At 41.9% G+C, this 26,545-nt stretch overlaps 1 protein-coding gene across 1 annotated transcript in view; it reads right to left on the bottom strand.

Annotated features, from left to right (window-relative positions):
- SHC4 (SHC adaptor protein 4) overlaps positions 1–26,545 on the bottom strand; it is a 121,041-nt gene that overhangs the window by 82,067 nt on the left and 12,429 nt on the right. The window contains exon 2 of the mRNA XM_029951820.1: positions 1,542–1,612. Within this exon, the coding sequence (XP_029807680.1) occupies positions 1,542–1,612 (71 nt within the window). The remainder of the gene's footprint in view (positions 1–1,541; positions 1,613–26,545) is intronic.

Below are 26,545 nucleotides of genomic sequence, written 5' to 3' on the forward strand. Positions count from 1 at the left end.
TTACTCACAGTGTTACATTAGTTTCAGGTGTACGACATAGTGATTCAACTTATCTATACTTTATGCTGTGCTCACCAAAGTGTAGCTACCATCTGCCTAGGAGCTGGGCTTTTAAATTTTGTTTTCTGGGTATAATGATACTCTATGGGCAATTGTTGGGATGAGCACTGGTATAAAACAATACTCTTTGGTTACTTAGAACATTTGGAAAATACAGAAAAGCATGAAAAAAATAGCCTTTCCTAAAGTGTGTTTCATGGAATGCTAGGGTTACATGGGATATTCATTTGTTACATTAAAAAAGGATTCTGAGGGGCGCCTGGGTGGCTCAGTCGGTTAAGCCTCTGACTTTGGCTCAGGTCAGATCTAACGTTCATGGGTTCGAGCCCTGCATCAGGCTCTGTGCTGACAGGTAGCTCAGAGCCTGGAGCCTGCTTCAGATTCTGTGTCTCCTCTCTCTGCCCCTCCCCGCCTCATGCTCTGTCTCTCTCTGTATCAAAAATAAATAAAACATTAAAAAAATAAATTTAAAAAAAGGATTCTGGGGCCACATAAGTTTAGACAATCTTGAGATAGATATATTTGACCTACAGCACAGGACTTCTTGGGGTTTTTAATATTCTGGTGGATACTGCCATTCTACTGAAGAGCAGTGGGATTCCTTTTCCCAAAACCTTGAACCACAGGACACCTTGTCTAGGCCTACAACTTCATGGGATGAGTATTAGGAAGAGTTATCCTCTCTTCACAATGAGAACATTCACCTTTGGAAAAGGTGGCCCACAACCACAGATGCTCATGCACCCCGTGGCTGGTCCCTCAGACCCGCAGTAGCACCACTTCGAGCAGATGCCCAAGGTTTCATCCTAAGTCACTCATATCAACCCAGTGCTCTCACCTCACAATGATCCCACTTACCAGTCTGAGCACTCACTTGTTCCGCTTTCCATTCTTGCCTTGAACTTGACCTTAATGAACCAGGCCTTGTATTTCTGCCTCTGACTTGTACTCTGTGTAATAATAACTCTGGTTCTTCCCCTACACTGTCTAACTCCCCCTGATTCAGGCTCCCCTGGTCCAACTCTTCCGCGCAGCTCACCGTATACAGAGAGGAAGACGCAGACAAGGATAAGCAGGTTCTCGTGTCTCGTAAATGCGGAGACCTGGGGATTTCTGGTACAGAAATTTCTTCCCCAGCCTTCTTTTCAGCCACTTCTTCAACAGGTCTGAGATTCTATAATGTTCAATTTCCAGACATAATCTTAAATACTTTTGGTACCTGGGAAACCAGATAGTTCTATGACTGCATCATCTTATCAGTTCTTACATGGAATGCAGACACTCTACCACACCACTGGGAAATCTTTCACATGATGAGATAAAGCCACTCACCCAAGGTCACTAGGCTATGTTCTACCTTCCAGCCATTCGAATAAAAGCCCATGGTGACTTTGAAAGCTTGCATGAAATTCCTGCAGGGAGAAACTATTATGACTTTAAACCACAGCACTAAAAAGTCCGTCCTATTTTTGTTCTCTTACCTTGTAACTTGGGTTCTCATGCCAAAATCCAGTGACCTCATTGACTGCAGCACTTCGATACAGCCCATGTACTGGAATAAGAAAAAAAAAAAAAGAATAAGTAGGAAAAAAGTTAGCATGATGACATTTCTCATTTCTCTAATGATTTCCTGGGAAACACCTTAAGTCAGCTTCTGATATCAAGTTACATTCCCACACTCAGCCTACCATTGATATTTCTGACCATGAATGGACACATGCCTTAAGTTTCAGTTCAGTTCTAAAATATCAACTAAATCCAAACTATGAATGCAGGTAACAAAGACAATGTGAGTTCATTGGTGAAGAGCATGGGCAATGGGGCCGGACTGCATGAATGTGAATCCTGCCTCTGCCACTTACTAGTTATGGACTCTCAGGAAGTTACTCGACTTCTCTGCACTTCAGTTTGTCGCTGATTAAATAGGAGATACTATTAGAACTGCTATGAGAGTTCATTTTTTCCCACACAGGTGATGCTCTTAGGACAGCACTGGGTACCTACGTGTGCTCAAGTGTTACGTGAGGCAAATACTTTAGCAATGGATAATCCTCTAAGGAGATAAAACAAGCATATAAATGCATAAATACAGAAATCAGTAAAAGATTTTCTTTTTTCACAAGATCATTTACTAAAAGGGTTTAAGAAAGGGTGGAAGAGTCATGTCCTACACCAGGAATTAGTAAATTTACCTTGAACATGGAGTTTTAGAAAAAGAATTGTGTCTTATAAGCTAAAAGACAGTTTATATGTCCTGTGGCAGCAGTGGGAACCATGACAGGTTGTGGTATGAGAGAAAGATCGTTGGTCAGTGTGAGTGTGTGTGTGTGTATGTGTGTGTGTGTGTGTGTGTGTGTGTGTGTGTGTGTGTGAGTGAGAGAGAGAGAGAGAGAGAGAGAAGCCTCAGATTGGCAGCAGTATGGAGGTAGGTTATTAGTGAGGATGTGCCTGTCAAGGGGGAAGTAATGAGAGCCCACACGGAGGAGAGATGGTGGCAGTAGGAAGGAGGGGACGAATTCAAGTGACATCACGGAAATAGATACTACATGATTCGGCAGTTGATTTGATCTAGAGAATAAGAGAGAAGGATGAGTCAAGGATGACTCAGATGTTTCCAGCCAGGGTAGCAGAGGGAACAGTGATTCCATTAACAGAAACAGGAAAACCAGGAGAGGGGAAGATGATGAGTTGGTTTGGGACCCGTTGACTGAAAGACATCAGTGGGGTATCCAGGAAATGACAAGCCTGCAGTTGAAAATTGGATTCTGGAATGGTGGAGAAGAATTAAGCCTAGGGATGCAGACTTAGTAGTCTTCTGTGTAGCTTTGCCAAGTGAGGCAGTGGGAGTAAATCCTCTTAGCAGAACCTTAGCTGACAAGGGAGAGTGTTTCTTTGAGAATGAGCTTGGAAATGTTATGAGAGCCAAGCGGTCTGATTGAAAGTGATCTGTCAGCTCCTTGGAAATTATATGCTTCCTGTTTAGCTTTCCTTTGGAAGCCTTCCAGGCTCCCTCTGCTTGGAAATGGCAAGAGCTCTGTGGAGAGATGGCAGGATCTGGGGGTGGGGGTGCCTCCCCAGACACTTCTTATAGTATTTCTGAGCAAATTCTGCAGATTTAGCATCCTAACAGCAGGTGCATCTATCAAATGTTGCCTCGCCTAGTGCAGGGGAGAGGACCCTGGCCAGGACAATCACCTGGCGATTCGCAGTCAGAATCCTGTTTGTCACATTCTTCTTGGGTCTCCAGTATTGACACACAAAAACATTTTTGAACACTTTATTACAATCACACTTAACTTTCCAAGGCTTGAATACCGAGAAAGTAAGTGATGTCTTGAGAGTTCTGTTCAATAACCTGCAAGACTTCTTAGGGGAGAAAAGCTAGACTTAGGGGATGTGCAGAAAGCCCATCTCAGAACTATCAGGAAAGGAGATTCCAAGAGTCCGAGCTCCATGTTAAAGTGCACTAAAAAAATTGTTTTCCTGTTTTCCCCTGGCTGCTACAGCTTTTTCCACCTCTCAGTGTCTTCTTCTAGTTCAGAACGTAGCTCATGCTCTTCTGATTCCTGTACCCTCACTCTGGAGAGAATGAACTCCCCACACAGGCAGGGCATGGGTCTGGGCTAGTCTCCAACTCCCCCGGGGGGGCTGTGTTAGTACAGACGTGAGGGGCATCTTTTCCTTCAGCTGAAAAGCATCAATTTAAGATGAGGTGATACTAACCAGCACACTTTTGGGAAAAATAAACAAACACCCACATTTTTCCACCTAAATTTTCAGCGAGAGTGATTAAAAAATATATATATACACCTCAGGGGCACTTGGGTAGCTCAGTCAGTTGAGCATCTGACTTTGACTCAGGTCATGATCTCAGGGTTCATGAGTTTGAGCCCTGCATCAGGCTCTGCACTGACAGCATAGAGCCTGCTTGGGATTCTCTCTCACCCTCCATCTGTCTGCTCCTCCCCCACTTGTGTGCTTGCTCGCGCTCTCTCTCTCTCTCTCTCTCTCTCTCTCTCTCTCTCTCTCTCTCTCCTGTCAATGCAGATGCCTGCTTCAGATCCTCTGCCCTAACCCCATCCCTTCCTGTTCTCTCGCTCTCAAAAATAAATAAAACATTAAAAAAATACATCAGACCATGTCCTTCCATTGCTTAAAACTCCTGGAATTTACTATCTAAACAAATTTGTTACTATAAACCCCCAGACCCTGCATTTTCTGGTTCCTGCCTACCTCCACGATGTCATCTGAGTCATTCCCTCCTATATTTCACTGCCACATCGGTCTTCTTTCTATTCCTCAAATACACATAAGGCTTAACGCCCATGTGAGGGACAGTGTCATAGTGGGGGCAATTCTCAGTCCAGTGAAATGAATCACCAATGGTGGTATTTGGGTTAAAAATGAGGAAAGGGGTTTCTAGTGGAGAGAGAGCAAGAGAGAGAGAAAAACAGGGGGAGAAAGAATCTTCTAAGGTTTTGTTCTTAATCACACTTTGTGGCAATAACCATCTCCTTGCTGACTTTTTTTTTAATGTTTTATTTATTTAATGTTATTATTTAGCTCCAGGCTCTGAGCTAGCTGTCAGCACAGAGCCCGACACGGGGCTGGAACCCACAAACCATGAGATCATGACCTGAGCCGAAGCTGGACACTCAACTGACTGAGCCACCCAGGCACCCCTCCTTGCTGCCTTCTAAGACAGACCCGGGCATTGCTTCCAAACCCCTTTCCTTCACCGAACCTGTTTTGTTCCATACCCTTGGCTGTCAGCAATGGCACAGATGACACTTTCTGCCAGCCTCACTGTGATAAACTGAAGTTTCTAAAGAAACGGGAGTCATGCCTGAGGTGATATGACAATGACTACATTTCCCTTTCCACCAGTGGCATATGTTGAGGAAGCCACTCTAGGCAAAATGAAGGAAAGGAAGCAGTGCCTAATTTTTCACAATTAACCTGAAGCCCAGCTGGACTTCCTAAGAACTCCCACAGTCCATTCCACGCAAAACCAATTGCTATGAGGAAGCAGGGAGAGAAAAGTGCTTAAAAGGAATCCATCCACTTCCTTTCGTTAGGTACCTGATGACTACATAAGCAGATAGTGGTTGAGTGTTGAGGCCTGAAGAAGGAGAAATTTCATTTGTTGGTTTAGATCTAACCTGGGAATGACAATACCTCTCACTCAATTATTAAATGTGGATCTGAATAAGATACGGTCTCTGTTCTTAAGAAACCCAGCCTCATAAGGAGAGAATCAAGAAAGAGATAATTTATCTTCCCTTTCTATGAGTTTAGTCATTATTGTTAATTCCATTTAATAGAGGAGGACATTAAGGCCTATTAAAGGGAAGTGCCTGGCTCAGTTTCATTTATTCAGTGAGACTGAATCAGGTTTCTTCCAAAGTCTGTAGCCCATCCCTGGGACTCTGTGGGTTAGCCTCGTATGACAGGAAAAGAGAAAACAGAAAGGGTCATTGAGCTGCCTCCCACTGACTCTTCCTTTGGTCTCCTCAGGTAGGTTAACAATGAGATGAGCCTGGGAGCCACAGTGCTGAGAGCAGGATGAAACCAGCTTCTTCTGGGCAACCACAAGAGGTGGCACGTGAGACAGAAGACACTCCCTAATTCATGACCCCAAGACGACACCAAAGACCTTTATTGGAGGCGTACAAGCTTTGTGGGAAAGGGGCGTGGCCCAGCAGTGCTCAGACAACATTCCCATTCAGCACCTGACAGACAGTTGACCTAACTCCCCACCCATGCTCTCTCTTCATGCCCCAAGGCAACAATAATATTTTTGTACTGTCTGAGCCTCAACCACCTGCTCCCAGGGAGAGGTGAACAGCCTATTCATAGCTATGTGTATCCTGGGCTTTGAAGACATTACTGGGGTTTTCGGAGAGGAGGAATGATAGCTCGCTTAGGAGAACTGCTCATACTGACTCTTTTACTAGATCACCCGAAGAGAAAGGATATGTATTCTTATATCCTCAGGAAGAATGTCTGAAAGACACATAAGGAACCATTAACAATGATTACCTCTGGAAATGGGAGAGGCAGGTTTTTACTTTTTACTTCACACTTTTATATTGTTTAAGTTTTTTTAATAAGTAGGTAGTATTATTATTGGGTTTAAAAATTAATAAAGCCGGGGCATCTGGGTGCCTCAGTTGGTTAAGCATCACCTTCACCTCAGGTCATGATGTCATCATGAGTTCGAGCCCCACATCAGGCTTTGTTCTGACAGCTCAGGGTCTGAGGGCTGCTTTGGATTTTGTGTCTCCCTCTCTCTCTGCTCCTCCCCTGCTCATGCTCTGTCTCTTTCTGTCTCTTGAAAATAAATAATTTAAAAATTAAAAAAATTAATGAAATCTACCTTAATCTCCAGGAACCACAGCTTATTAATTGTTAAGTAGGGTTAAATCCAATTTTTTTCAATAGCATATAGTATTCCTTCCTTAGAATATGTCTGGTTCTGTGCTAGGGGTATAGGGAAATACTGGTTAGGAGAAGGCATCGGGCATAGGCCCTGCATTTGATAAGAGGGAAGAATGACACTCTGAAACCATAAGAACACTAAAGAACAGTATATAATTAAGTGTGATATGACAAGGGTGAGACCTTCATGTTTGACAATAGTAGAGGCCACCAGTGAGACCCGAAAACACTGCAGCATTTTTCTGCCACCTTTAAATAACTTCTAGCTTTCCCCACTAAAAAAAGGGGGATTAGAGGGAGGACGTTCTCTTCATAATCTTGAGATATTTTCTCCACTTCCTTTCTTTCTACGCATGTCTCAACTCACTATAGTAGTTCCTGGCCTCAAGACTCTACTGAAACTGCCTGAGCAAACCAACTACCTTCTCATAGTCCACTCTAGTGAACTGTTTCTGTTCTCTGGCTCACCTGCCTAGGGCACTGCCATTGCTGACCTCTACCAACTCTTCTTTCCTTGGACCCTTTCTCCCTGCTTGGCTTTCATGAGAGCATATTCTCTGATTCCTCATCTTTATCCTCTGACTGTTCCTTCTTAGTCTCATTGGCTACTTCCTTATTTTTACCCCTGTCTTTTCTTTAAACAATTGTCCCTTTTTTTCTCACACTATGCCATTGGTTCTCAACCCTGACTGCATATCAGAATATGAGAGAAGCTTAGGAAATTCCAATTTCCAAGTTCTACTCCAGTCCAGTAAAGTCAGTCTCTACCATGTATGCCTTCAATTATTACCTGGGCACTGATGGCACAGAGATTTTTCAATGCAAGTTCTTTTGCATGCTTCAGACAGTATAATCACTTGAATATTCCAATTTCATCTCAAATGAAGTATACCCACATTATTCCTCCACTTACATTTCTGGTCACAAGCCATGTCACCATCCACCTACTTACGTGAGCCAGAAAACTCAGCTCGTCCCCCTTCTTTCAAATCCCTCATCCAGTCATGAGCTGAGCCCCATCAGTTCAAACTCCATATCAGCTCTCATAGCTGCCCTGTCTTCTTCCCTAAACTCTACCTCCTGCCCCAACTTTTACCATCCTCATTGAGGGACACTCTTTTTCTCAGTTGCATCACATCATGTTCAGTGTACTTGAAATAAACTATATCCATTTGGCTGGCAGTAAGCAAGACAACAATCTCTTTGTTCAACCTCGTAGCCCCAAACCCTACTCCCCAAACTAATCTTTGACCTCAACTGCCCCAGGGAAAGGGGACCTCCCTGTAAAGACAAACAAAAACATAAGACACTGATTCTGACCTTTGTCAGTCCAGGAGCACAGATGTGGAAGATTTTAGGGACTGCCCAACGTATTCTTGACCTGAGTTTCACCCTAGTGCTGACTTTTGAACATAACCCCAAGTATGACAGTCTCTGGTGTCACACCCTCTAAATTTGCTTTTCCCAGTGCAGTTGACACCTTACTGACACTCAGGTCTGGCATGATATCACTGTATCTTATCCTACTCCACTCCACTTAAAAACTTTACAGGTCCCGCATTCTCAAACAGAGTTTCTCAAACTTTATAGAACTTCAAAATCACCAGAGTAACTTAAAAAGGAGATTTTAAAAAGCAGATTCCTGGGCTCTGAGAGATTCTTCTTCAATAGGTCTGAGAAACTGCACTTTAACAAGCATTCAGGTGATTCTGCTACAGGTGGTCCAAGAATCACCTTTAGCGAAGACACCAGTCCTCAGGAAAAGATTCAAATTTCTTAGCATAGTGGACAGGTTCCCAGCGATCATCATGCAAAGGTTACTTCTTCATGAATCCCCTCCTCTTCTTCCTCTTCCTTACCCACAGTCTTGACCACAATCCTTTTTCTAAGCCCTCCTCTGCACACTCTATGGACTTCTAGTAGACCTTTTATAAAACTCTAACTGCCCATATGGTACTTTTTGTTAATGTGTGTATATCTCTTTTAAAGCAAGAATGGTGTCTGTTTCTTCTTTGTATCCCCAGTGGAGAGCCTTGCTCACCAATGTTCCTGAGACGAATGAGTAAGATATGACTGGAATAACTTTTTCTTTAAGTTTATTTACTTTTGAGAAAGAGAGAGAGCAGGGGAGAGGCAGAGAGTGAAGGAGGCACAGAGTCTGAAACAGGCTCCAGGCTCTGAGCTATCAGCACAGAGCCTGATGTGGGACTTTAATCCACAAACCATGAGGTCATGACCTGAGCCAAAGTCAGATGCTTAACCGACTGAGCAACTCAGGTGCCCCTGGCTTAAATACCTTTTGAGGAAGGATAGGATGTATATGTAAAAATTATCATATTAAAGAATTAGGTAATATTAATCCCTTATTCATCTAAATCTCATGTAACTTAGATTTCCCAAAAGAACAATCATAAAGGTCAAAAACTCATTGCTTAATCATTAAAATATTAATGAATGAATTAATTCACATATAAGAAAGCCAGATGAAGACAAACGAAATGGCTTAAAAATAGACAGAACCCAAACTCCTCATTCCAGTCCTTTGCTGCTATCTGGAAAACTAGATCTGAATTTTCACAGGAAGTCAGAAAATAGACTTTATCTGTAGGTTTCCTAATTTCAAAAACCAACAGGTCACAATGAACAGCCCAAAAATGAAATTAAGAAATAATTTCACTGTAATAAGAATTCTTTTTATTAAAAATAATAAAATATTCATGAATAAATTAACAAAGCAAATGCAAAACATATGTTTAAAACTATAAAATATTGTTAAAAGAAACTCAAGAAGATCATAATAAATGGAAAGACATTCCATGTTTATGGATTAGATGATATTGTTAAGGTAGTAAAACTCTCAAAACTAATCTACAGATTCAACTCAGTTCCTATCAAAATCTCAGATGGCTTCTTTGCAGAAATTGACAAGCTAATCTTAAAATTTAGAAGGAAATTCAAGAGGCCCAGAATTGCCAGCACAATCTTGAAACAAGAACAAAGAGGACCCACATGTCCCATTTTAAACCTTACTACCCAGCAACACTGTCAAGACAGGTGTGGTATGGCATAAAGATAGACACTTAGATCAAAGGAATAGAATTAGAATCCAGAAATAAATGCTCAGGTTCACTGTAAGTTGATTTTTGACAAGAATGTCAAAATAATTCGAACGGGGAAAGAACAACACACGGCGCTGAAACAACTAGACACCTACACTACAAAGAGAATGAAGGTGGACCACCGATCTCATACCCTATGCAGAAACAAACTCAAAATGGGTTTAAGACCTATGTGTGAGCATTAAAATGATAAAATAGGAAAAACTCAAGACCCTCGCTATAATAGCAAAAGCACAAGCAAACAAAAAATAGATAAACTGGAGTTCATTAAAATTAAATACTTCTGTGCTTCCAGGGACGCCATCAAGAAAAGGAAAAGACCACCCACAAAATGGAAGAAAATATTTACAAATGATACATCTAATAATGGACTTGGGTCCAGAATATATAAAATACTCTTACAACTCAATAATTTTTAAAAAGCTGAATAAAGAAAATATACAAATGGCCAATAAGCACACAAAAGGATGCTCAGTATCATTCATCATTAGGGAAATGCAGATCAAAATGACAATGAGATACCTCCACATACCCTCTGAAGATGGCCATCATTTAAAAGACAAATGTACCAAAAATAGCAAGTGTTGGTGAAGATGTGGAAGAACTGGAGCCCTCATACAGCGCTGGTTTGGGAATGTAAAATGGTACGGTCACTAGGAAAAACAGTTTGGCAGTTCCTAAATAAGTTAAACTTAAAATTACCGTATGAGGAGCAACTGGATGACTCAGTTAGTTAAGGGTCTGGCTCTTGATTTCAGCTCATGAAAAAGGGTATATCATGCATTGGAATAGCATTTGGCAATAAGAAGGAATGAAGTACTTATTTATGCTACAACACAAATGGACTTTGAAAAATATTATTTTAAGTGAAAGAAGGCAGTCATAAAAAACCACATGTCATATGATTTCATTAATGTGAAATGTCCAGAGGAGACAAACCTATAGAGCTAGAAAACAGGGTTGGAAAGTTTGGGAGGATGGGGCATGACTGCTAAACGGTACAGGGTTTCTTGGTGGGGGGGGGAGGTTGTTGACGCTCTAAAATGGGTGGTATTTGCACTAAAAATAATTGTACACTTTAAATGGGTGAATTGTACAGTATATGGATTACATCTTAATAAAGCTGTTGCCAAGCAACAATAACAGGTCAGACAAACAATATCTGTAAGACGATGTGTGCCCCTGGTGTAAACTGTGCAGGGAATATATATGAATGGATGGATATGAATAAATAAGTGAGAAATCAGAAATCATTAAAGTTGCTTGAAGTCTCCTCCAGCACTCTTGAGGCAGAGTCCGTTGCTCTTCCCTTGGGCTACCAGAGCCTCCTGGTCACACCCCAAGGTGGCACTCACCCAGTGGTGCTGCAATTTATCTTTTTAAACGTCTACACCCACAGCTGGACCGTGGGCTTCTCAAGGGCAGGGAGTGAGTCTTAGTCATCATTATCCCCAGCACCTCTTACAGTGCAATAAATGATTTATTTGAATGAAGTAGCCAAGAAATGATATTCAGGAAGTCTCAAAATAACCTGCATCCTAACTGGACCATCTGTAATGTGTTCCTTCTTAAAGGGATATGTTGCCAGTTAAAATAATCCTGAAGTTAAGCTGGTCAAAACCCTTCTTGTGCCAAGTTTGAGTCAGTATGTGTGTCATTTGAGAAGGGAATGGAAAGTCCTTCCCCTTTGAGGGGAAGGGTTTTAGGAAAACCTGAGCAGGTGGACAGTGGAGCTGCAGGTCCCCCCCCTCTGGAACAGGGAACGATATTGAGGAGCAAGTTGAGAGGGAGTTCAGTGAGACAAGAAGATAGGCCTCAGTGGAAGAGGCACCAGTTGTCTTGGCAAAGACTAATTTTCTTAGAAGATCCTATAGCACTTCTGAAACTTGCATCCAAGGGCACAGAGCAGCTGACATCCTCCTTCTCTCTACCATTCTCTCTGTTCTCTTGTATTTGTTTTTCTTCAGAGCGCTTATTGCTGACAGCATCATGTATTTGTTCATTTACTGCCACCTGAAGGTTAGTAGCATACAGCCAAGACTGCTCTGCCCTCAACACCTACAATGCCATGTGGCCCACGGTAGCCCGTCAAGATAACACACTTTGGTTAACTGGTTAACTATTCTTCAACTACATACATGCACACTTTGATTGATTGAATTGAATATATGTCTAAAAATCCAAACATCTACCCTGCTGAAAGCTCCTCTTGCTCCAGGCTCAAAAGCCTGATTATCTGGATTTGTTCATTCATTCGCAGTCAGGGTCTTGGCAACCAAGAAATTTCAACCCTCTGAGTCCTCACTGTTTACAAAGATGAAGTCTTCTAAAAGTAATTTGGGTATTCCACATGTCCTTCCAAAAGCAAGAGCTGCCTCGGCACAGTCCCCGCCGAACCAAAGCTGGGCTGGGAAGGGGGCAAAGCTCGGCACCCTTGGCCACCCCTCACCCTCTATGCTCTTTCCCAACTAAGTAGACTCCTTGGCCCACAGCAGGTGGAGAAGGCATTTGTTGTTTTAAAGTCCCTCAAGGCAAGCAGAGCTGATAATGTCTTAAACATATAATCCCCCAGGGAATTTTAGAATTCCATAAGGGAAGTTTTAAATTGATTCAGGGGGTGCCTGTGTGGCTCAGTCAGTTAAATATCTGACTTCAGCTCAGGTCCTGATCTCACAGTTTGTGTGTTCAAGCCCTGGATCGGGCTCTGTGCTGACAGCTAGCTCAGAGGCTGGCGTCTGTCTTCAGATTCTGTGTCTCCCTCTCTCTCTGACCCTCCCCTGCTCATGCTGTCTCTCTCTCTCTCTCTCTCAAAAATAAATAAACCATTAAAAATTTTAAAATATATAAAAATTTAAAAAAACTAAATTGATTCAAAAGAAAAGTTTCTCTTTGACAGTGGACAATTCAGGATCCTGCAAATAGAATGTCTTGGGTCCTAGAAGCCCAGATAAACAATAAAGATCTTGGTCTGGTTGGTACTTTGATGACACTCTAATATACTAGGATATGGGCTATCTACAATTGGCCAAAGAACACTTCCAATTCATCTGAAAACAAGTACCGGTTGTCTGTGGGCAAGGAAAGTATGACAGCCATCCGCATCACATGAGACAGCTATGCTGTGTCGCATACCAACAAGCCTACTCCCATTGAGAACCCCTTACACACAGGGATTTTCTTGAGCTGAGAGAGGTTTCATCTCTGCCTACAGACCTTAGCACAGATACAGTCGCCCAGCTGGAGGTCATCCCTCTGGCAGAAGAAGCACACTGAGAACTCTTGGAGGGCTACGACCTGTCCACCTCTCGCAGGAAAACTTGATACCCACGTGGATGGAGATGCCTGCAGCTCTTTCTGCTGCTGGCCATGGCCAGAAGTGCCATCGATGCAACCAACGTGCTTTTTCACCGAGATTTATTTATACCATCTGTTTTCACAGTGTTATCTCATTGGATCCTTGCAATAAAATTAAGACAGACTCTGAATAAGTGTATGATACCCCTTTCACAGATGGGAAAACTAATTCTTAGGGTTTGGTGTTCCGTCCAAGGGCCACAGAGCTGGTTAATGGAGAGGAACCCAGATCTCTTTATGCTTAAAGCTGTGAAATGTCATGTTATCTCCCTGATCTGGAGAAGTTTACCATCTCGGGAAGACTCCAAGCTCTGCATCTTTCAAAACTACAAGATAGTTCATGGTGATGTTGGACACTGACTGAAGAGATCAGTGCCTCCTATCGATGTGGCATCTGCTAACAGCAATTCCCCCATGGTAACTGGGTCAGGTAGGAGTTTTTCCTGTGACGCTTACCGCTATCCACACCCCTGAAGTGCCCCATGCTCCATGATGGGTATAGTCTGGGGAGATATTTAAAATGAAAATGAATTCAGAAAACTAAAAACCCCTCGATTAAAGATACTACACTGTGCCTCTCCTCCACCCACCCACTCAAACCCTCATTATAAGTTAACAAAGAGCTGAAATTGCTCTATCTCTAATAGTCAGATACTGCCTGGCAGACAGCAGCCCCTCAAAATATACTTTGGCTGATTGAATTGAATATGTTTTTTAAAATCCAAACACCTACCCTGCTGGCAGCTCCTTTTGCATCATGTTCAAAAGCCTGAGTATTTGGATCTTTTCATTCAATTTTGGGGGCTGGGGGGCATCAAGAAGAATAGTAAGGCCAGCCATCCTCTGTGGGTGGCAGATATGTAATCTCAAAGTGGCTTGAAGAGTGATTGCCATAGCCACCACCTAAGACACTACGGACTGTGCTTCATTCCACACCACGTCAATCATCCTCTGCATTTGCTGGAAAACAGGAATTGCATTGTGCAAAGGTGAATTCTCCTTCACCAAAATATTCTCGATGTGCTCTTTGCAGAAATTCCTTAAGGGCTTTGTATCTACTATTCCATTTTAATGTTTATTGAGATTCAAAAGCTGCACCCAATAGCTTCAAGCTAAGTCCCTGGTGAGAAGGAGCAAGTGTTAGTGCTGTGTCCCAGCCTCCTAAGAAACTTTTAAGAGATTTTTGTCACTGTGTAGGCCTAACCCTAGGAGATGGGAATCCTGTTTTCTACTGTTCTTGGAAAAAATCTCTAAAGTGGCTAGACTAGTTCCTCATAATGAAAATGAGAACTGGAATACTGGCCCTACTCACATCAGCTGCTTTTGTAATACTAATTGCCGATGCTCTCCTGATGGACCCAGTGAAATCCCAGGTTGTGTCAAAGCATTAATGCATTCAGAAGAGAAGTCTTAACAGTGCTGCTTACAGGAAGAACAACTGAATAATTGATCCCAACAGCAATTTAGCTAGAGACCTACGGTTTAAAAAGCAAGCTTTCTGTTAATCCCTGGAAGACCTGCATTCTTCTGGACACTTTATCCTTCCCTTTTGTCTTCATTTAGCTGCTTCCTCAACTCTTTTATTTGTGTATGTGGGAATTATTAGGGATGTTCTACAAGTACTTCCAATTTTTTGCCTTCCTGGCACATAGTAGGGCCACACCTCTCCAGTTCCTTTGAAGTTGGTGCAGCTCCTGACTTGGCCAATAATATTCAAGTAGACTATCACTTTGAGAGTGGTTTTTCATATATCCTTTCTCTTGCCATTGGGGACCTCAATCCAGGTCCCTAAGGGAGAATAACCCAGAGTAGAGCCCCCCAGCCAATGTGCTGTGGATACATGGTATAAGCAAGAAATAAACCTTTTTTGGAAAGCTGGGATTGCTTGTTAATAGAATTACCTAGTCTATCATGACTATGACAGTAACCACAAAAGGGAAGATGGTATATACCAGAGTCTAGGGACATTGGCTTTGAGAGTCAAGCAGGCCTGTGTTTGAATCTCAGCTTTGCACGTACTAGCTGTGAAACCTGGGGCAAATCATTTTACATCTCATCTCACCCTTATCTATAAAATAAGGACAATAGCTTCTCTGTTCCACAGGATTATTACAAGGTTCCAATATGGTAATGCATGTGTGGTGCTGAGCAGAGTGACTGGCACATGGAAAGGGCTCAGGAAATGGCAGTGACCATACTGGAATGGCAGTGTTGTTCTTCCTGATCCTCTTCAGTTCCACCTGCATCCAAGTTTGGGGAGCTGATGAGTAAGTCTCAACTACTCTGAAGGGACTCAATCAAGACTCCTCTTTATAGGAGTGTGATAAACACTGCGATGCAAGGTGCTATGGGGAACATGTAGGAGGGGCTCCAACCCAGCCTCAGGAAATTGGGAAAGTTCTTTCAGAAGAAGAGATGCTGGTGTGAGTCATGAAAGGCAACTAAGGAGAGGTTGGAGGATGTATTTCCAGGCAATGAGTATAGCATAGTATGGTAAGGGCAAGAATATGGGGTGCTACAAAAATACCAAAGACTTCAGTATGACTAAAATCCAGAGATATAGTTAGTTTTCTCCCCGCACAATTCAGTGGGCTCTTTGTGGGCAGAAGCTGGGTCTCGTTTACTTGCATTTTTTAGAATCTGGCACCATACATGGCACATAGTAGGATCTCAGTAAATGTTTACAGAATATCTGATGATTATAATGAAACTTTAGGCCACTCAAGCTTAAGCGTGATGCCAATTCCTCCTCATTCTTCCATAAGTTTCCAAACAACACTTCTACCCAGCCCACTTCTCAGACCCAAATAAATACAAGCTAAAAATATAGCCCAGGTCATGAATCATAAATGAGATGGAAAAGCAGTGACTCACAAAAGTTAATCTGCTTCCCAGGAGAGTGTTGCTGAATGTCCTTTGCTCTGAAAGGTGAGGCAAAATGCCAGCACCATCACTGCATGGATAAAGTTAATGTAATTCCCAGGCCTGCCATTGGGCACCCATCTGATATTCTATGGCTCCTATTCAGAGGGGCCAAGGGGCAGCAGCCCTGTGCATCCCACACAAGGCTGCAAAGGGATGGCTCCAGCACAAGAGCTAACATGTGTGTATTCAAGAAAATGGTGTAGGGCCCTATCTAACTGTCTCAGTGGTCCAACATGGGCACCATCTTGTTGGATGTGGTCCTAATTTGGTTACAGCTGTAGCCAAGGCAACACCTGTGCAGAATGACATAGCAGATGACCAACCAACTATGTTTTGTATCTTTGTTTAATTAAGTTGGGAACTTTACCCTAATTGTGACACTGTGTGTAAGGTCCCTTTTGCCAACCCAAAACCACTTAAAATGTTACATCTTTGGGGATTTAAGACCTTATTTGTCAGTTCTGAACTCCTCAAAAATATTAAATAAATTATACTTTACACCCTCAAATCACACAAATATGACTCAGCCTTCAGTATTTCAGGGCTGAGCTTTTCATTAAATCAAACATTATTGGAGGAATACAACACACTTACAAATGAGAGCCTCTGCAAGTACCACTACAATGGAGACAAACTTAACAGATCCATCAGACTCTCTTCTATTCTCTTTCCCCCACCCAGCAATGTCTGCACCCACCCCCCACTCTAGGAATTCACAGACCCTTAAACTTTTGCTCCTGCCCCTGCCTATCAAATTAAATCTTACTCTCAGCAAAAAATCTGAAATCTTAGATACCTAAATTACTATTAATAACTATAGGTATCATGTAATTAAGAATTACTGGAAAAGGTCAATGTTTTTGTCATCAGTTGTCATATTTAGTCAAACATGATGTCCACAGTAGGAGCATTTGCATTTGGTGGTTTTAGCCTTTGCGGTTCTCTAGGATTATAACCATGCCCGGTGTGTGGTCATGTTTGGAGGCCATGGTGGCCAAAGAACCTCATTCATACTATCCTTTTCCCCCAAGTCACAGCATTCAAGTCCTCCATGAATGGTCGGTTGTTCTGTTATGCTGAAATCACAACTCCCATTAGTTAGTCTCCCACATGATGATAAACTGCTGAATGACGTCGTACTAGTTTTCAGCTTTTATGGTGTCTCTGAAAAAGAAGCAGCCGCCAACAATATGCCTTTGCAGAACTGCAGCCCAAATGTTAATCATCTCTCATGACACTTCTTTTTACTTGAAACACAAAGGTTTTCTGTAGCTCAAGCCAGTGAATTCTGACTCCTGATACTATGACTAAAAGGATATAAGAGTTTTTGGAAATTTAGAGATTATCCATTCAAGCCCTTCTACTTTTCAATGCATAAAAAATTAAGTGGCTTATCTGATGTCACTCAGCATTTAAAGGGCAAGCAGACTAGAGTCCACTACAGACATGCAACAAAAGTTGGAAACATATAAAGAGAACCAGATGAGTATGATATGGTGGAAGTCAGGGACACACAGAGTTTCTTAGAGAAAGAGACTGTTAACTGAATTCAGGGCGGTGAAGATGACCAATAGGCTAAGAGGCTGAAAAATGTCCACTAGAATTTGCAAACTGTTGGCTTTAATTGTTGGCTTCAGTTGATCAATATCAGAAAAGTTGAGGAGTAGAGGGCAGAGAGCAGGGGATTGAGAGGGGAGGAAATAAACCAGAAAGCATAATGCTTTTGTTTTTATTTTTGCTCTGAGAACTTTATATTTTAACAAAAGAGGAAAGATAAGCTAGGGAGAGGAGGTAATTTAAAAAATGGGACAGACTTGTGCATGCTCATATGATAGAAAGGTTGACAATAACAGAAGAGTGGGAGAGGATGCAAGATCACAGCGCCCAGGGAAACAGAAATGGAGACTGTCCGTAAAATGTGTAAGTCCTGATTCAAATAAGTTCTTATAATAATGAGTCAGATTCTCCCAAGTGCCTGAATCAAACAGCTTTCAAAGTTGGAAGAAACATTTGCCCTTTTCATATGTCTGGATACTATCTGGGGATTCTTAAATATTCTTATAACCCCCAAGGACCGAGCCTATGTTTGTATAAATGGAAATGCTGTTAGGATGGACAGCACAAGCCTATGACTTTACTTAACTGTAGCCTTGCTTCAGAATCAAATCTCAAGGGGTATCGCGATGAGAGCTAGAAAGGGATGACCTGCTAAAGTCAATCTTTTTTACCAAAAAAAAAAAACAAAAAAACAGCCTTAGATTCACAAAACCTTTGCACTGGAAAGAACTATTTGCCCTATCCTCTTGTTTTCAAAGCATTTAAAAGACTTGAATAAGGTCATGCAACATTACAAAACTCTAAACAGGTATAGAAATCTGCGAATCTGTTAGCACTATAACACACATCAAGCTCCCGGCAAATTCTAACATAGATTCTTGAACTAAACTCAAATAATGCCTTTAGAAAAGTAACACCTTCAGAAAGCAACTCAAATAGAAATTCAGATTCAATTTAATGCTGATTTTATAGCATGTACTGTTTTTTTAAAAAATCTCAGCATCTTGAGCTGAAGAGAAAGAAAAAAGTGCAAGGAAGACCTCTATTTTCCTTTAAGGTCCATTAGCATGAGGTGAATTATTAGTACTACTGGTTATTACATTAAGTAATGACTTTCTATTGGGTGTCTGGCTGACTCAGTCAGTAGAGCATGTGACTCTTGATCTCAAGGTTCTGAGTTTGAGCCTCATGTCAGGCATGGAGAATACTTAAAAATAAAATCTTAAAAAAAAGATAATGACTTTCTACAAGGATATAGACTTCAATTTTTAATCAAAAAGATAGGAATGTGAAGATTCTAGGGGCAGGGAGAGTCAAGTGGTTATAGCTAATAATGAGGAGTCTAGTTCAGGTTTGAGATTCTCATGGAAATCAAGAAGTTTCTTTCCTTCCCTAGCCATTGACTACATTTCAAACTTATAACCATTATTGCCCTAACTATCCCTGACCAATGGCATTCATTAGTACACAAATGGGAACCAAGAAGAGTAAGTGATACTATACAGATGGCTCTAGGCTAGCCATTGCCCTAGTACTTGAGGAGGGTCTCTGTTCATATCATCATTTCTTTTAACATTCTTCTGAAATCCCATATCTTCCAGAAAGTCCTCTAATGTTCCCACTGAAGAGGTGGATGCACAATTCAACCATTACCAACAACCCTCCTTTTCAACAGTCTGAGCCTACAAACTTTGAAATGGTCTAAGGAGGGGATGAGTAAAGTTCTGCACAGCTCTGAGTATCACACTGCATGGTGACCTGTCTTTGTCTCATCCACCTAAAACATGAGATCCTAAGATGCATATCCTCAATGCATACCCTGGGTTGCCTACCTATATCCTTTCCCCCCTTTTTCCTTTCCTCCTTTCTTCCCTGCTAATAGAACTCCCAATGTGCCCAGTTTCAAAACCACCATATCCTGCTTCCTGTGAAGCCAGGAGATCAGGGAGATAAAAAAGGATTTCATCAGGTAGGATTTGAAGGAAGGCTACTTATAATGCAGCTAGGAGGTACCCCATTTTTGTCTTTGCCCTTCCTTCTTCCTGCTGCATGGGAAATGCTCCAATGGCTGTGCCACAATCTTGAGTGAGCTTGAGAATGGAAGGCATGTGTCAAGGAGGCCAAACAGAAAGATGGAAGGAGCCTGGGTTATTGATGACTGTGGGACCACTACATAGCCCTGGCCTACCTATCCATGGACTTTATTTTTTAATTTTTTTTTACATTTATTTGTTTTTTGAGAGATAGAATGAGACAGAGCATGAGTGGGGAGGGTCAGAGAGAGAAGGAGATACAGAATCTGAAGCAGGCTCCAGGTTCTGAGCTGTCAGCACGGAGCCTGACATGGGGCTCAAACCCACCAACCATGAGATCATGACCTGAGCCGAAATCCGATGCTTAACCGAATAAGCCACTCAGGTTCCTCCCTCCATGGACCTTTTTACATGAGTGAAAAAGAAAGCCTCTGTCTTGTCTAAACCCCAGTTATTTGAGCCTTTGTGATAACCTAATCCTAGGAGATACAGAGGTCTCTTAACCCATGCTGTGCAGATGGCATTCCAGGAGTCTGGGTTCCTCTGCAGTTCTCTTCATACCAAGGGAGAGCGCTGTAAACAGGTTTTAGATTGGAATCGGTTCAGTAGATCTTCAGCAGATTTTCCTATTTGCCAGAAAAGTAACATTTAATCCCTATTATATGAACATAGCTTATAAATAATACCTTAAATGGTGAGAATACAGAAGCAAGTGACCAAAGAGATTTTTAAAAATTAGGTCGGGGCTCCTGGGTGGCTCAGTCCTTTAAGCCTCTGAATCTTGAACTCAGCTCAGGTCATGATCTCACAGTTTGTGAGATTCAGCTCCATGTCTGGCTTGGTGTTGACAGCGCTGGAGCCTGCTTATGATTCTCTTTCTCTCCCTCTCTGTCTCTCTGCCTGCTCCCTCCCCCACGTTTGTGGGTGCACATGCACACGGGCACACGCTGTCTCTCTCAAAATAAATAAATAAGCATTTTTAAAAAATTAAGTCAAACACGAAAGCTGATGCTTGTGTTTTTCTCTTTGGAAAGCCTCTCAGGCCTTCATTCAGAGCCCATTTGCTCTTGATTCAGATACAGTGTTAACAGGTCATCCTCTCAGGAGGCCAGAAACTCAAACTGAAATGTTGTATTCTCCTAAAGGCAGACTCCCTGTCAAGAGCAAACAGTGCCAGCTGACTGGACACAAGGAATCTGAAAAATTGTGGATTTATGGACATATAAATTCAAAAAGCTCGGCCATTTGGAGACACAGTGTGCAGGTGCAACTACTCATCACAGTTCTTAGTTCCTGAGGGTAAGTCCTGGGTCCTAGAAAAGCCCGGTGACTACTATACTGGATCTTAGCCAAATGGCCAAGAAGTGATAGCACCATGACTGTTAGAATGAAGACTCCTTTTCCATCAGAAGAAAAACGTGATTACATTCCAATCTGTACCCTCTCACAAGTATAGACCCAAGAAAGTTGAAAACACATGTCTGTGAAAAACCTTACTCATGAATGCTCATTGAAGCATTATTCATAATAACCAAAAAATGAAAACAACTCAAATGTCTATCAACTGATAAATGGATCAACAAAATGCAGTGTATTCATACAATGGGAAATCATTCAGCCATAAGAAGAGATTCAGCACTGATGCATGCTACAACATGGGAGAATTTTGAAAATACTTTGCTAAGTGAAAAAAAGCCAGACACGAAGGGCCACCTATTATGTGATTCTATTTATAGGAAATATCCAAAGTAGGCAAATCTGTAGAGACAGAAAGTAGCTCCAGGGGCTAGGGTGCAGGGGTAGGGAGCTTACAGGCACCTTGCGTCTTTTTGGAGTGATAAACATATTATAAAATCTGATAGTGGTTATGGTTGTACAGTTTTGTGATTATACTTAAAACCATTGAACAGTTCCCTTAAAGTGTTAATTTTATGGTGTGCAAATTCCCAATAAAACTGTAATAAAAAATAAAATAAACCATAGATCTGGAGGAAAAAAGCTGGCATTTCCCCCTCAAAAAAAATTTTTTTTCTTCAGTTATCAACCATCTCTGAAGAGAAAGGAGCATTTAATCTTCATTATGCAGAGGTTTCCATGTAAAGTATTTTAAGTTTTAGAAGATTGACTTCTAAAGGGAGAAGCTTCTGTTATCTGAAAAAGTGAATGATTTCCTGGTGATGTCAACTAAATGAGTTGACTGTATCAGGACCGCGACCGGTGGGTGTTGACAGTGTCTGTGGGCACCTCATTCAGAAGAAACAGCCCCCCCTCCTAACTCACTTGAACAGTTGGGCGATGACTCACAGACTTTCTGTCCTCTCCCTCCCACAGGGTTGCTCAGTGAGTGTAGGAAGCATTAACTCACTAGCAGGTGAGCCACCTCAGAACCTTTCTGGAAATTAGCAGGGTATAAATCATAATAAAAATACGACACGTGAGTGTGCACATTATGCTTTCTGGAGCCCTCTGGGATTAATCCTTGCACCCTGCCAGGACCCAAGGGCCTCCCACAGCCACACCCACGTCCTACGTCATCCTTCCTGTTGCGTCTCCCTCCATTCCCTCCCCTCCCTCGCCCCCACTTCCTCCTTCTTTTCTCAGGTAATGCCTCCTTAGAAAATTGGATTCTTATATTTTACAAAGGGAGACTTGGAAGTTTGCCACACATCCCTGGCCAGAATCCCTTTCGTTTGCTCCATGTTGGTGTTTGCTGTATGGCTCTCTCCCCACCTCCCCGGTCATCTCTCTTGCTCTTCGTGCACTCTGCACATTCCCTCCACTAATCATTACTACCCCTGGACTAGGCACAAGGATAAGGTGGCTCGAAGTCTCAGCCTTCATTTCTGCAGAATTTTGCAACTTGTTACTGCTCATCATGAAAGATAAAGAATGTAAGATCTGCTGTTGAATAAAGGTTTCTTTGTTTTTGAGTGAACAGCTTATAGCTACTCCAGATGGGTTAACATATTTTTTTAAAAACTCGTCTCTGTATTTAAAGGGATTAAGAAGAGATACTTGAAATAACTTAGACGGGTCCTGAGAGTCCAGCATTTTGTAGACAGCCATGTGTTGGCTCCCAGGAGCTGTCTATCCATGATGTATATGTTGGGGACTTGGGGGTGGGAGGGTACAGTCAGAGGTACTCTGAAAAGTTTTAGATGTTTATTCCAAACTTTCAGGACTTCCAATATATTTTCTTTTCTAATCAAAAATTCTTTCCAAGTATGTCTTCATTTAGCCAGAATAAGTATCTTTAAGATTATTCCAGAAACCAAAAGAAAACCAGCACAAAAATAGATGAGCCTCTGGTCAGGGTACTCCCTCTACCCCCACAAAGGCTCCGTTCCTGGCTGCAGTACAGGCCTCCTGCTCTCCAGCAAAGCCACTTGGTTCCGGTTCCGTGGGCAGGAGAGAGCAGACCCTGCCTGCCAGGGGATGTCCTTCCCCAGTCGGCACCTTCTCTCATCTGTTCAAGGGACATCACATACAACTAGTTTGACTTGTAGGAGCTGAGTTAAAGGTGAATGGTGAACAAGACATAAAGACCCTAAAAAGATACCATCCTTTCTAGCCTTACATAAGCTCATCAGTCCACTATAATGTCAGTAAAGATTCACACCAGAATTTTCTTTAATTCCAGGATTACTATCTAAGAGAAATACATCAGACAAAACTATAGGCTTTGCTTTCTAAAACACGCTTACCTTTACAGATACACACCCAACTACTGGGGTGAGTTGTGGCAGGGTGGCTAATCTTACTTAAGACCCTCCTCCTTTGCTGGGGAAATGGTCTGTCCTGATGGATGCCAACATCTCCAGCTACACAAGAAGTGGAAGAGCATGCGCCTAGACTGAGGACCGGGATCCCCTCATACTGGGAGCCCCGACCTCCAGTGAGGAGAGCAGCTGAGGAACAGGAGACAGCAAGTTGAAACAGCACAACAAAGAGGAAGTTCTCCCCCCAGGGTCAGAAGTCAGGAAATTCTCTCTGAACAGAGGAGTGGCTAGAAGTGTGGCCCCTTCTCTGGAATACTATGCTGTTCCTGGGGCATCAGCACGTAATGACATGTGAAGGTGCCCTCGTCTACCAGTCAGAGGGGAAAAAGCACACTGTAAAACAATGTGCATGCTATAATCTTCACCTGCATCCACAAGTATGTTCATGTATATTGTAAATATGCGATGCTTGGGGAACCTGGGGGACTCAGTAGGTTAAGGATTTGACTTTAGACTTTGGCTCAGGTCACGATCTCAGGGTTCATGGATTCAAGCCCCACAGCAGGCCCTGTGCTGGCAGTGTGGAGCCTGCTTAGGATTCTTTCTCTCTCTCTCTCTCCATCTCTTTTCCCTTTCCCAGCTCTCTCTCTCTCTCTCTCTCTCTCTCTCAGTAAATAAATACACTTAAAAAAATAATTTTAAATATGCAATGCTTATGAAGAATTCTGAAAGAATACAAAACAAAGTGTGAATTACCCTAGAAAAGGGACATTTGCCTTCTATCTTCTGCATTGTTTGAATTTTTACCAAAATAAGTATGTATTACCTTTGACATTTCAGAATACAATAAAGAAAAATTAGATAAAACAAAAAGAGTTCAGAAAAGTTAGTCCTCATTACTCTTCCTCCTTATTGTATTAAATTTATTTTATTTTTATTTTTATTTGAGAAAGAGAAGTGGGAAAGAGGGGCACAGAGAGAGAGAGAGAGAGAGAGAGAGAGAGAGAGAGAGAGAATCTTAAGCAGGCTCTATGCTCAGTGCAGAGCCCAATGCAGGGCTTGATCCTACGATCCTGGGATCATGACCTGAGCCAAAATCAAGAGTTGGATGCTAACCAGCTGAGCCACCCAGGATCCCTAATTACCGTTATATTATAAAGAATACAGATCAGGACCTGCCAAATGAAGAGATACAAAGGGGTGGGTTTGGTACTATCTCTACCACAGAGCTTCTATGGCTTTTCCTAGTGAAATTAGGGCATGTTATCCTCCTGGCACATCAATGTTTTACCAACCAGGAAGCTCTATTGAGATTCCGTGTTTAAAGGTTTTATTGGGGCTTCACTCTGTAAGCATAATTGATTGAATCATTGGCCATGTAATTGAATTCACTCCCGGTCCCCCTCCTCCAACCTCCCATCTCAGGAGAATGGACTGATATCACATGGCTCAAATCCCCAGCCCTGTAACCACATGATTGATCTTTCTGGCATGACCAGCCCCTGTCTTGAAGCTCTAGGGACCCACCATAAGTCACATCATTAGCATAAACTCTGGTGTCCTTGAAGAGGGGTTCTTGAATAATGAAGATACTTCTATCATTTGAGAAATTACAGAAGTCATAGAATAGACATGCCAGGAACCTGGGACAAAGATCAGGCAAATTCATGATTATACAAGAAGTGTTTATTCAGATATTTTGCCTATTTTTAAACTGGTTGTTTATTTTCTTATTGTTGAGTGCTCTCCAAGCATGCAGCTTCTCTTTTCTCCCTCTAGGCACTTCCCTTATTATATTTAAAAAAATACAAATCAGAAAACAATCTCATTCACCAGGATCAAGTGGCCTTTGCATCCCCAGGATTTCTGGGTAAATAAGAGTTAAGACACAGCCATTCTGGTGAGCAGAGCACCTTTTTGCTAGAGTGTATTTCCGATTATAGTGTTATTGCACCTGAGAAAGGTATGTACTTTTTAAATGAAAACAAAAGCTACGGAGAACAAATTACATCTGTCCTTGGAACAAACTTTATTCTGTTTATGTTTCCAAAATGCTATGGATGCAAAGGGCACCCTATAAAATGCAGACTGTTATTAAGAAAAACAAAAAAACAGAGGATCTTCACCGCGTTGTAAGCTGGCAGTAATGTTGACACCAGTGGGGGTAACTCAAGTCTCACATGTGTTTGGTTTTCTTTATAAAAAGAAGGGTTTAGGCCATAGATGAGTTTCTAAATTTAAACCTCCATCCCCAGAGTTAGTCCTCTGGTTGCTGATTCTATTTCATCTCCTGAAAACGGGATCATGGATAGGAGGATTCTGCAGGGGCAGTCAGGAGAACTGCTGTATTCCTAGCTGTGTTTTCTATTTTCTAGTTTGCCTTGGGACACTCTCTATATATCATTTTCCCTGATAGATACGTACTCTCCCGTTTTGAAGAATTAAGTACAAAAGTATTCATTAAATGCTGTCTGCTCCTCAAGGGCAACATGTTGTTGTCAAGTTTAGTAGGAAAAAAAGAGTAGAGGGGTGCCTGGGTGGCTCAGTCGGTTAAGTGGCTGACTTTGACTCAAGTCATGATCTCACAGTTTGTAGGTTTGAGCCTCGCATCGGGCTCTATGCTAACAGCTCAGAGCCTGGAGCCTGCTTTGGATTCTGTGTCTCCCTCTCTTCCTGACCCTCCCCTGCTCACACTCTGTGTCTCTCTCTCTCTCAAAAATAAATAAACATTAAAAAAATATAATGTAACAATTACTTAACCTTCTAATTTCTGTATAAATCTAATTACATGAAATAGAAGTTGGGGTTCTGATTTCTTACTTTGCTTTCCATTTGGGGTGTTATTGTAACTACTGTATTGTAAATGATGAAAAATAATTGCATATGTTAAAAAAATAGTGTTATATTCTAAAAAAAAATTAAAAAATAAAGTTACCAAAAAATATATATAATGTAAAACATGCTTGTTGTGATGAGAAAATTGGAAATGTATCCTGAGACATATCAACAAACTGAGATGCTGAATCGTTAGCACACAATACTGCAATAAAACTCTGCTAACTAGTTGCCACTCAACCAACTGGCCACAGCCTGCAGACATGCCCACGTCTTCTGCTGCTACCATTTGGACTGTAGACTCCCTGAGACCCAGGTGTGTTTGAGCCGCTCCTGTATATGCAGTTGGAATTGCTATTGACATCACATCATTTAAATAGATATTAAACAAAGTGAAAATATACAAGTTTAGATTTTTTTAAATGTAGTTGTTTCTGGGGTGCGTGGGTGGATCAGTCCATTAAGAGTCTGACTCTTGGTTTCAGCTCAAGGCATGATCTCA

The sequence above is a fragment of the Suricata suricatta genome, chromosome 9 (assembly GCF_006229205.1).
Source record: "Suricata suricatta isolate VVHF042 chromosome 9, meerkat_22Aug2017_6uvM2_HiC, whole genome shotgun sequence".
In the NCBI taxonomy this organism is placed as follows: Eukaryota; Metazoa; Chordata; class Mammalia; order Carnivora; family Herpestidae; genus Suricata; species Suricata suricatta.